Raw genomic sequence first — 12,088 nt, 5'->3', positions numbered from 1 at the left:
TGTATCCAGCCCATTAGAGAATGGTCTGTTGTCCTCTCTCTTATCCTGTATCCAGCCCATTAGAGAATGGTCTGTTGTCCTCTCTCTTATCCTGTATCCAGCCCATTAGAGAATGGTCTGTTGTCCTCTCCCATATCCTGTATCCAGCCCATTAGAGAATGGTCTGTTGTCCTCTCTCTTATCCTGTATCCAGCCCATTAGAGAATGGTCTGTTGTCCTCTCTCTTATCCTGTATCCAGCCCATTAGAGAATGGTCTGTTGTACTCTCTCTTATCCTGTATCCAGCCCATTAGAGAATGGTCTGTTGTCCTCTCTCTTATCCTGTATCCAGCCCATTCGAGAATGGTCTGTTGTACTCTCTCTTATCCTGTATCCAGCCCATTAGAGAATGGTCTGTTGTCCTCTCTCTTATCCTATATCCAGCCCATTAGAGAATGGTCTGTTGTCCTCTCTCTTATCCTGTATCCAGCCCATTAGAGAATGGTCTGTTGTCCTCTCTCTTATCCTGTATAAAGCCCATTAGAGAATGGTCTGTTGTCCTCTCTCTTATCCTGTATCCAGTCCATTAGAGAATGGTCTGTTGTCATCTCTCTTATCCTGTATCCAGCCCATTAGAGAATGGTCTGTTGTCCTCTCTCTTATCCTGTATCCAGCCCATTAGAGAATGGTCTGTTGTCCTCTCTCTTATCCTGTATCCAGCCCATTAGAGAATGGTCTGTTGTCCTCTCTCTTATCCTGTATAAAGCCCATTAGAGAATGGTCTGTTGTCCTCTCTCTTATCCTCTATCCAGTCCATTAGAGAATGGTCTGTTGTCCTCTCTCTTATCCTGTATCCAGCCCATTAGAGAATGGTCTGTTGTCCTCTCTCTTATCCTGTATCCAGCCCATTAGAGAATGGTCTGTTGTACTCTCTCTTATCCTGTATCCAGCCCATTAGAGAATGGTCTGTTGTCCTCTCTCTTATCCTGTATCCAGCCCATTAGAGAATGGTCTGTTGTCCTCTCTCTTATCCTGTATCCAGCCCATTAGAGAATGGTCTGTTGTCCTCTCTCTTATCCTGTATCCAGCCCATTAGAGAATGGTCTGTTGTCCTCTCTCTTATCCTGTATCCAGCCCATTAGAGAATGGTTGTATGATATTTTTATATTTCCTAGGCTTCTAGGCCTCTTTGTCCTGTAAGTTAACCTTAGGATCTAAATGCCTAGAATGAAGCTTTGTTAATGTCAGTATTACCTTGTAACTTAAGATGTATACCTTGTATGTGAATTTTACAAAGTTATTAAATAATACTTGTGTTTTGCATTCACTTCCCATGACCATGTATTGCTCTTAGTCAGCTAAATGCATAATACTTGATTCCACATGGTATTTCTATAATATTAAATGTAGTCAGATAACCTAATATATTCCACTCTTACATCAGGCCTCTCTTTAGCCAGCTTCCTTCATTCCATCTCTACAGAAGCTATTCTCCCCCTAACCTACCTCACTGCACCAAATCAGTGAATTTGCAGACTCATTTAATGTCCCTCCCATCCTCCACTCAGGTGACAGCATGCCTGGAATGCTGATGAGGGCCTCCTCACTGGCCAACCACTGAACTGAGCTGTCCCATTAACTGGCCCCCACTGCTAGGGCTTCCTCACTGACCAGCCACTGATCTGAGCCGTCCCATTCACTAGCCCCCACTGCTAGGGCTTCCTCACTGACCAGCCACTGATCTGAGCCGTCCCATTCACTAGCCCCCACTGCTAGGGCTTCCTCACTGACCAGCCACTGATCTGAGCCGTCCCATTCACTAGTCCCCACTGCTAGGGCTTCCTCACTGACCAGCCACTGATCTGAGCCGTCCCATTCACTAGCCCCCACTGCTAGGGCCTCCTCACTGACCAGCCACTGAGCTGAGCTGTCCCATTCACTAGTCCCCACTGCTACTTCTCCTGCTACTGCCTCCCTATATAGCCCACACTGGCGAGGCCTGAGGTTAGGGATGGGGCTGAGGCTAGGGTTGGGGCTGAGGGATGGGGCTGAGGCTGGGGCTAGGGATGGGGCTGGGAGATGGGGCTGATGGATGGGGCTGAGGCTGAGGATTGGGCTGAGGGATGGGGCTGAAGGATGGGGCTAAGGCTAGGGATGGGGCTGAGGATAAGGATGGGCCTGAGGCTAGGGATGGGGCTGAGGCTGGGGATTGGGCTGAGGGATGGGGCTGAGGCTGGGGATGGGGCTGAGGGATGGGGCTGAGGGATGGGGCTGAGGCTGAGGGATGGGTCTGAGGCTAGGGATGGGGCTGAGGGATGGGGCTGAGGCTGGCGATTGGGCTGAGGGATGGGGCTGAGGCTAGGGTTGGGGCTGAGGGATGGGGCTGAGAGATGGGGCTGATGGATGGGGCTGAGGCTGGGGATTGGGCTGAGGGATGGGGCTAAGGCTAGGGATGGGGCTGAGGATAGGGATAGGGCTGAGGATAGGGATAGGGCTGAGGATAAGGATGGGGCTGAGGCTAGGATGGGGCTGAGGGATGGGGCTGACTCTGGGGATTGGGCTGAGGGATGGGGCTGAGGGATGGGTCTGAGGCTAGGGATGGCACTGAGGGATGGGGCTGAGGCTGGGGATTGGGCTGAGGGGTGGGGCTGAGGGATGGGGCTGAGGCTGAGGCTGAGGCTGGGGATTGGGCTGAGGGATGGGGCTGAGGGATGGGGCTGAGGCTGAGGCTGGGGATTGGGCTGAGGGATTGGGCTGAGGGATGGGTCTGAGGCTAGGGATGGGGCTGGTATTGAGTATGGGCCGGGGTTGGGCATGTGGCTGATGTAGTTGTAAGCAGCACCAGGGTGTATCAGAGGAAAGGTGGGTGGGGCACTAGGTCTTTGGTTAAAGCCTTTGACGTGATGTGACGCGTGACCACAGTGTGTGTTTGACATGGGCCAATAAGATGAGGGATTTGAAAAATTATATCTGTCACGTGAGCATTAAATCTGACTGTAATTCATTGAATGAACGAAAATCTGATTATGTCAGGGAAATGATTGGTTCATGACAGTGCAATACTACTAAGGTTGAATAGTTTAAACTAGAAGGTACATATAGGAATCCCTACAGCCAACAAATACATTGAAGTACTGTGACTGGAATCTTTCTAAAAGCATTCACACCTTCAACAAAGGAATCAGGTTCCTTTCTCCAGGCTTGGCTCCTATTTCTGTCATGTCACACACTAAGATACGTGTAGCAGCCATGAACTGTACAACACAATCTTCTGCGTTAACTCGTCCATTCAATTCAATATGGTAAGCGATTACTGACATGTTTATTGCCCATTCCCTATTTGACTGACCATACGTAATGCTATTAATGCATGGATTTTAAAAAACATTGCCATTACTTGATTGTTTTGGGGGCTGGTTAAATCATGACGGGATATAAGACCCAATTTTGGCAGAATGAACATGCCAGGTAAACGAGATTTCTATCGGATGTCCTGGATTGATTTATTATGTCCTATCAATATTACATTAAAAACCACTTCACTTAAAGCAGGTGAAAAAGCGGTTGTAGCGGATGCATGAGCGCTCGTGCACACACACACACACACACACACACACACACACACACACACACACACACTGTGTAATACGAGGCCGTAGTATTTCATAATCCCAGTACTAAAGCCAGGCCAAAAAGTGTTCCCTTAATGGGCCATAGAAATCAGCCAAGGATCAATTTCATTAACATTTTGACTTAGCTGGAACAAAGTTATGAGGCAATATTGAATCATTCAGGTGATATGAAATCAGGTGTCACCTCCCATTCAGGGACCATTACAACATCAATCACAACAAGGTACTACTTTAGAGCAGATACATAGGGCCCTGATTCACAGGCGGTTGTCTAGAGTAAATGGCCTGTATTTACTGAAGTGTACACCCTACTAGAAAGTTTGTGTTTTATGCTCTCCTGCTTTGAATTGAATTACTTGCTACCAAACTTCTCAGTGTTTATTTTTCCTGAGCTGGTCTATAAATATTACCGGTGGTGACCATGTGATGCAATTGCAAACACTTGTAATGAAAGGTCTGTGTGACATCGTCATCGTGTGACATCGTCATCAGCAGCCCACTGATGAGCACATGGTGTTACCACTGTTGAACTGACTAATGCTGTGATGTCTGTCTTCCTCCATCACTCCCAGACAACCACTACACTCTCTCTCTCTCTCTCTCTCTCTCTCTCTCTCTCTCTCTCTCTCTCTCTCTCTCTCTCTCTCTCTCTCTCTCTCTCTCTCTCTCTCTCTCTCTCTCTCTCTCTCTCTCTCTCTCTCTCTCTCTCTCTCTCTCTCTCTCTCTCTCTCTCTCTCTCTCTCTCTCTCTCTCTCTCTCTCTCTCTCTCTCTCTCTCTCTCTCTCTCTCTCTCTCTCTCTCTCTCTCTCTCAGACAACTACTACTTTCTCTCTCTCCACTTCTGACACCAGTGTAGAAAATGGCGGGACAGGGGAGCGAATCTGGGTTGCTGGAGTGAAAGGTAAACACCCTACGCATAGCACCAATAGAGTTGGCTCACATTAGCAAGGATCGCTACAATCTTTTGTGCAAGATGTGTAGAGCATTTTTAAAGGGATTTAAAAAAAAATCTGGTTTACATTTTTACATTGTGTACAAGTTGACTGCGAAAGTGAAGCAGGACTTTCTGGAAGTTTCTCACCTCCCCCGCATTCTCAGCACTGGCCTCCTTCACTGCGTTCTGGGTTGTGTTCAGTTGCAGGGTCACCTCGTAACATTCTTGGATATCTGCAAGGAATTGAATAAACACCAAGTTATCGAAATAAAGGCCATTGTCTCCTCTGATGTGAGTACTTGAAAGACAATCCACAAAAAAAATGTGTTTGTTTCCTTCAGTGTGGTTCTCTGTATGGGTGGGACATCTCTTCACTATTTCTCATTTATGTTTTTGTCTAAAACTTTTCTACACTTGTTGTATGACTCAAATCTATATGTATGACTCCAATCTGCCCCAACTTCAACAACAAGTCATCCTTTGTATGGTCTAATAAAGATCAGCACTCTGTCTCCTACAGAATTGAGTTTAGACTAAATTATATGGGAGAAGTAGAGATTTCTCCACAAATACCCCATCTGCACGAATGGTATGGCATGAAGATGTTGGACTGTCTGTGATGTCCATAGACCCCCTGAGGTCATTGGTGCCTATACCTAGATGTTAGTCAGATCAAGAAAAACTCCTGTTCTGTGTCACTTCCTCTCACTCCATCACCACTAGGCCATGCTGTGTTCCACTGTGGCCAGCTCTGTACCGCAGGCCTCCCTCACTGCCAGCCCAAAACTTCTCACCCTCCCAAATCCGGCTTACTCTCCTACCATGACCATTGCCTTCATTTCCTCAACTCATCCACCTTCTTTAATTGAGTTTCTAAAACACTCCCCCTTCCTCTCTTCCCTCTCCTCCTTTCTCCCTCCTTTCCTCCCCCTTCCTCTCCTTCCTCCTCTCTCGCCTCCTTCTCCTCCCTTCCCTTCCCCTCTCCTCCCCCTTCCTCTCCTTCTCTCTCCTCCCCCTTCCTCTCCTTCTCTCTCCTCCCTTCCCCTCTGCTACCACCTCTCTCTCTCTCTCCTCCCTCTCCTCTCCCTTCATCACCTTTCGGGTCATTTAGCTGCTGTGCCCTGTGGTCACCTATTGACTGGCAGCCGCTTGATGAGAATGCGGGGAGACATTGTTGCTGATGTCACACACTGGCCCCCTTGCTGAACTGTTGACATAAAGAGATTGCTGTTCTCATAAGAGCTCCTGCTACAACTTTGTTAGCTTTAATGTCAGGACACATGGACAGAAACACTGTGTAGAAAGAAGATCAACAATAACTTGAAATGTATAAATATGTATTGTGTACAAATATGTATGTGATTTCTGTGAACTAGAGCTAAAGGAGTGAAGGCACTGTATGTACCTGTGTGTGTGTGTGTGTGTGTGTGTGTGTGTGTGTGTGTGTGTGTGTGTGTGTGTGTGTGTGTGTGTGTGTGTGTGTGTGTGTGTGTGTGTGTGTGTATCCCAACAGTGGGAACAAAAGTGGAAGAAGGGGGCATGTGAATCATCACTGTGTAAGAGTGTCTGACTGTGTAGGAGTAGAAGCAGAGATTTTTGCTGCCCAGCTGGTTTGAGAGGCACACACACACACACACACACACACACACACACACACTCACACACACACACACACACACACACACACTATTATTTAGTCCTATGATTTTACAATGTAGTATTTAGCTTTGTTGTAAACATTGTACAAACAATGCAAACATATAACTTGCCCTGATAGTAAAACAAAATAATTGAGATAAATATATTACTGCATATCGCTCATGTAAATTGTTAAATTTATGTGAAATTACTCTGCACTAACCACCATTTATATGAAACCATTCTCACACGGCAAACCCTTAAAAAAGGTGCATTATCAACAGAGAACAGTGTGTTCAGAGCTGTGAAGAGGTGCAATGTTTTCCCAAAACCCAGAGTCAGATGAAACCTCAGAGGCTGCAGCTTCCTCTTTCTCCAGCTTTCCAAAACATTTTCCAACCCTCGAAGACCACATCAATTCCTGGCCACGGAACAGGAAATACAAACCCTGTTTTATCCCGGTTACCTCTTTCACAGGCCGTCTCTCACAGATCTCTGTTCAGCACTGTGGACCCGTTTTGGGATGTCCTGGTTAGAATGTGTGCCTCAGTCAGTCTATAATGTCTCCAGCTGTTACTTCTCTCTGTTCTACAAACGACACCGTGGGCTTTGTATGTGTGTGTGTGTGTGTGTGTGTGTGTGTGTGTGTGTGTGCATACACCCATGTTAGACCCACCTCTACGTATATCCGGTAGACCTATTCAAGTGTACTGGAGACATCTCTCCACTCATAGCCAGCTCTGGGTGAATCAGCCTGAAAATAATGTGGCCCTGAGTGCTTTCCATGGGATGACAATGAGCAACAGACAGAAAGACACTCTGCTCATTAGAATCTAACAAAATTGGGTCAGAGGTAAAGGAGCGTACAATTCCAACCTCCCTCCTCTCCTACCCTACAATAATACCCTGCTCTACTACTTATGGACTAAGTTGTGGGAGTGTTGTGTGTGGGTGTGTATGTGTCTGTGTGCGTGGGTGGGTGGGTGTTTGTGTGTGCCCCCCCCCCCCCCCCCCCCCCCCCCCCCCCCCCCCCTCTAGCCACGACCTCTTCCTGCATGTTTGCATGTCGGGGAACAAAGAGATGAGTCCGCAGTTAAGGCGACCTTTGTTCATGATTGTGCAACCATGCAAAACATCCAATCAAGCGCTCAGTGCTCCAACTTCCCACAGTGCATCACAAGCAAGGGCACTCCCATTCATTCACACATCAAATACTCAAATACTGTACAATGCTGCCCACAGCTGAACTGATGAACACTTCTTTACACCAGTCATGCCAGTTTTCATTCACTTTCATAATACCTTGTTTGACACAGTGCCAATACTGTTCATTTACACATTTTCCCACTGTGACAGAGCATACCGATAGCGATACATTGGCAACAAAAAATAAAAATAAATACAACCACTACAACAATCCCACTACAACAAGTAGCCTAAACAAAGTCCATCTACCTCTATTTAAATAGGTACTGTACAAATGTACAGTAGTGACAGTAGCAAACAAACCTCGGCCCTGAAGGAAAACAGCAGAGAGCATCTGGGAGGCTAATGCGGTGAGTAATGTTTGAATAACCCAGTGTTCCCGTTAGCTGTGTAAACGTTCAGCACCTCCCCTGTGCCTGGGCTGATGATTAAAACCACATGTTGAGGAGAAAACCGGGGCCTCATTTGACCCCGCTCTGCCCCTGCGTCTAAGACTCTCTCTCTCACCCACAGACTCTCTCGGCTGTATCCTCAGGCTGAACTCAGGCCAGGAGAAACAGAGGGTGAGGATGGCGCGGGCAAAGGCAGCCATGAGCTGTTTTTTTCTACAGTACTCTACTCTACCGTACCTCCAGCCACAGACTATGGCTGCACATTCCTGCCCCGGGATCCAGACTCTTTGGAGTGGAATGCTTGGAATCCTGATTCGGAATCCTAAACCCCCTCGCTGTACCCCAGCCTACTCTTTTGATGTGGAGGCAACCTCTTTAATAAATCAGACATAAACTGTTGGGATAGTCATATGTGGATTACAAAGCCATCCTTTGAATACTGGAGATATTGACCACACGAACAGGCTGACAGATAGATCAATATATCTGGTCTTTTCTGTGTTGGGATTAACACATTGTTTTCTAGTTAGACCGCAGCAACAGTTTTGCTAATTGCACATTATCATCAACGTATCTGTTCAGCGAGTTTGGACAGGCAGGCATGCACGTCTGGAGAGACCACTGGTCATGGTGGACAGCCTCCTCAGTCTACCCTCTTCTCCAGTCCTCCCCCCTGCTCCATGGACCCCCATCCCCCATGGAGGCTCCAGATTTCTGGGTAGAGCAGCCGAAGCAGCAGACCCACAGGGTAGCATCATTCGGGAATGGCCATGATAATTAGAGGGGCCACTCAGCCATTGGTTAAATGGAACTAATTTGTCTCCTTTGCAGGGTAAAAAGACTAAAGTGAAATATAGTTTCACAGGAGCTGATTTGGTGCCGTAACTGCTTATTAAGGTATCATTGCAATACACTCAAGAGTCAGTTTAGTTCATGGTTCCAGTTAAGCAATGATACTGTCGAGGTGGTGAGGTCATGCACATTCATGGTATTGCAAAAATCTATTCTGGACTGGTAACACCCTGTTATTACAGCTCATACAGCAGTGTTTTGGCTGTTGCGAATGAACCACATCTAGGAAGTCTTAAGATGGCACAGTGCAAATACTGATTGATGTGCAAGTTGAAAAGATATGTGTAACTCTTTCACAAGGTAAAGAAATGTGAGCCTCTGGTAAAACATTGAGCTCTCTGAGAGGGCCGGCTTGTGATCAGCCCATAGACAGTGTCACGGGCTTGTTTAATAGGATTTCATTACCATCCGAGTACATTAGAGAGGAGGGGGGGGGGGGGGGGGGGGGGGTATACAGCAAAACCTTTTGTGAGTTGAACTGAAAGGCCTCTTTCATGGGACTTCACTGAAAAACGTTTAGGCTCTTCCCACAAAAATGAATATAACCTGACTGTGCCATCTATGTATTTTAGCTCTGGTCAAGAACAACCCTCCACACAAAAACAACTAGTGAGTCGTCACTCATTTTCTTGAAACTAAACGCACTAGTTGAGTGTTTCCCAACTCTGGTCCTCCAGTACCCCCAACAGTACATATTGTTATTATAACCCTGGACAAGTACACCTGATTCAACTTGTCAACTAATCATCAAGCCCTCAATGAGCTGAATGAGGTGTGTTTGTCCACGGCTGTAATGAAAAATGTATACTGTTTGGTGTACTCGAGGACTAGGGATGGGAAACACTGCACTAGCTGATTTGTTGTCTGGTTGGACTGAGACTTCTTTATTCATAAAATAATAATAGTGAAAGCATGTGTGTATTTTCCTCGTCTTACCAAGTAGGGCGTGAAACAGTTGGCTGCCGAAGATGGCGGAGACCTTCCCCACGCTGGTCTTCAGGGCTTGTTCCTCTGGCCTGGTCAGACTATCCTGGTATTGTCTCAGCAGACCCACTGCCCTCTCTGTGTCTGACAACATGGATGCTTCATGTTAACACCCTCACAGAGCCAGTCGTAGTGATAAAAAGTTAAGAAACTGATCAGATGTGCAGTGCACATTACCATTACGGTCCTTCAAACATTTAACAATATTATTCCACCATTAGCATAACACAAGTCTAAGTGTACGTGAAACAGTAGGAAATTCCTAAAATGAGGGTTTAGAGGCTTGTGATAGGCTACTATGCAATTTAGGATCGAGTTGGTTTTGTTCATTGCTCAAGAGTTTGTCTGACTTTTAGTGCTGCTATATTGGGCAGGAAAGGGGAGTACTATCAGAACTAGAGTATAGTATGCCTATTCTATACTGAAAAGCAGCCATACTCTATACTGTATAGCAGCCATACTCTATACTGTATAGCAGCCATAGTCTATACTGTACAGCAGCCATACCCTATACTGTATAGCAGCTATACTCAATAGGTGGGTCAATATATATTGATATTTGGGGAATTTGGTCGGGATTCAACTCCTGGTATCATATGAACAAACATAGCACATGGAAAATTTGAAGAATTGCAGGAAATTTGCTTTAAAACTGCATATTTTTCCCTCTGCCAACAAGAGGGATGTGAACAGTTTGGGGTCACATGGGTTGCGAGCTGAGTGTTTGTACCTACGCCGATAAATGACATTATCCATCCGGACCTTAGCTACTTAAGAAATGTATGTGACCGGACCTTCTCAAATATACTGAACAAAAATATAAACGCAACATGCAACAACTTCCACGATTTTACTGAGTTACAGTTCATATGAGGAAATCAGTCAATTGAAATAAATTCATTAGGCCCTAATCTATGGATTTCACATGACTGAGCAAGGGCGCACTGGGGAGCCAGGCCCAGCCAATCAGAATTAGTTTTTGCCCACAAAAGGGCTTTATTACAGACAAAAATACTCCTCAGGTGTCCGGGTGGCTGGTCTCAGACGATCCCGCAGGTGAAGAAGCCGGATATGGAGGTCCTGGACTGGCGTGGTAACAAGTGGTCTGTGGTTATGAGGCTGGTTGAACGTACTGCCAAATTCTCCAAAATGACATTAGAGGCAGCTTATGGTAGAGAAATTAACATTCAATTCTCTGGCAACAGCTCTGGCGGACATACCTGCAGTCAGCATGCCAATTGCACGCTCCCTCAAAACTTGAGACATCGGTGTCATTGTGTTGTGTGACAAAACTGCACATTTTAGACTGGCCTTTTATTGCCCACAAGGTGAATCTTTGTAATGATCATGCTGTTTAATCAGATTCTTGATATACCACACCTGTCAGGTGGATAGATTTATTTTGCCAATGGAGAAATGCTCACTAAACAAATTTGTTCAAAACATTTAAAATAAATAATATTTTTGGGCATATGGAACATTTCTGGGATCTTTTATTTCAGCTCATGAAACATAGGACCAACACTTTACACGTTGCGTTCTGAATTTTGTTCAGTATAGTATTTGAGTACCCCTGCTGTTTACATTGCATGATGGTGCACAGCTGTTTGCTGAAGCCAGGTGGGAGGTGTAGGTAGCCTAATTAACAGCATTGAGATGATCCACCCTCACTTACTACAACCACATAAAGTTTATTATGAGTAAACTTAATTACTTCCCTTGGCAGCGTGAAAGTGCTCCGTGGCAGTAGCCTATATATGAGTTCATGGAAACATACTTCCTGTTTTCGCTTAGAAGATTTCAAGTTTCTTCCAAAAATGCACTAGTTCATTCTGTTCATGCTTCATAGTTGACAACACAGTGGCAAAACCACGGAAAACCTACAATTGTAGTTGCTATTTTCGACGTGCCATTACTTTAACAACTATAACAGCGAATAAGCCTAAACGTTCTAAAAACTGCCTCGAATAAACTTTTAGTTTAAAACTTTTCCTCTAAATTCCTGAGAAACATTATGTAGGCACTTACCATACTTGTGGACCATGGTGTGTAGAAAATATTTTGAGAACTACTTTTCGAGGCAAGCCGAAAACTAACCCACAAATCAGAAGTAACAAGTTGAAATTCGGCGTTGAATGTTGTACCGTTACTCTTCACCAAAACAACTGTAATCCCGCAGTTATAAACGCAGCCACCAAAACAGACACTCCCAAATTCGCTCTACACTGAAATGTTACTTTAACCGTAGCAGCAGCAGGGCACTCGACACGAGAAGAATTTCTTTCATGTGAAGTTCCCGGGAATTCTGTTGAAATAGTGAAAGTGTTTATGCGCCACTGTCGCGGCCTCGGCCCCTCGCCTAAACATGTGATCACTGTATATGAATGAGTCTGTAGCCCACCCATGGGGATGTGGGTCTATAGGCAGCCCAGCACCGACACATTCCTTGTCATTCAAAAATATATCCAGGT

The 12,088-nt window shown here is 45.7% G+C and overlaps 1 protein-coding gene across 2 annotated transcripts in view; it reads right to left on the bottom strand.

Moving 5' to 3' along the window:
• The window catches only part of LOC110504964 (disks large homolog 3), a 181,115-nt gene extending 169,134 nt beyond the window's left edge, over nucleotides 1–11,981 (bottom strand). The window contains exons 1-3 of one of the 2 annotated variants that reach the window (XM_036969790.1): nucleotides 11,646–11,981; nucleotides 9,570–9,701; nucleotides 4,693–4,778 (exon numbers count right to left, since the gene is read on the bottom strand). In XM_036969790.1, coding sequence (XP_036825685.1) covers nucleotides 4,693–4,778; nucleotides 9,570–9,701; nucleotides 11,646–11,661 — 234 coding nt within the window. In that variant the 5' untranslated portion in view covers nucleotides 11,662–11,981. The remainder of the gene's footprint in view (nucleotides 1–4,692; nucleotides 4,779–9,569; nucleotides 9,702–11,645) is intronic. The other variant, XM_036969791.1, reaches the window with a different exon arrangement.
• Nucleotides 11,982–12,088: the final 107 nt, after the last annotated feature.

Source organism: Oncorhynchus mykiss, chromosome 31, assembly GCF_013265735.2.
Source record: "Oncorhynchus mykiss isolate Arlee chromosome 31, USDA_OmykA_1.1, whole genome shotgun sequence".
Classification (NCBI taxonomy): Eukaryota; Metazoa; Chordata; class Actinopteri; order Salmoniformes; family Salmonidae; genus Oncorhynchus; species Oncorhynchus mykiss.
The sequence above is the reverse complement of the archived record's forward strand: the minus strand, read 5'-3'. Positions and strand labels throughout refer to the sequence as shown.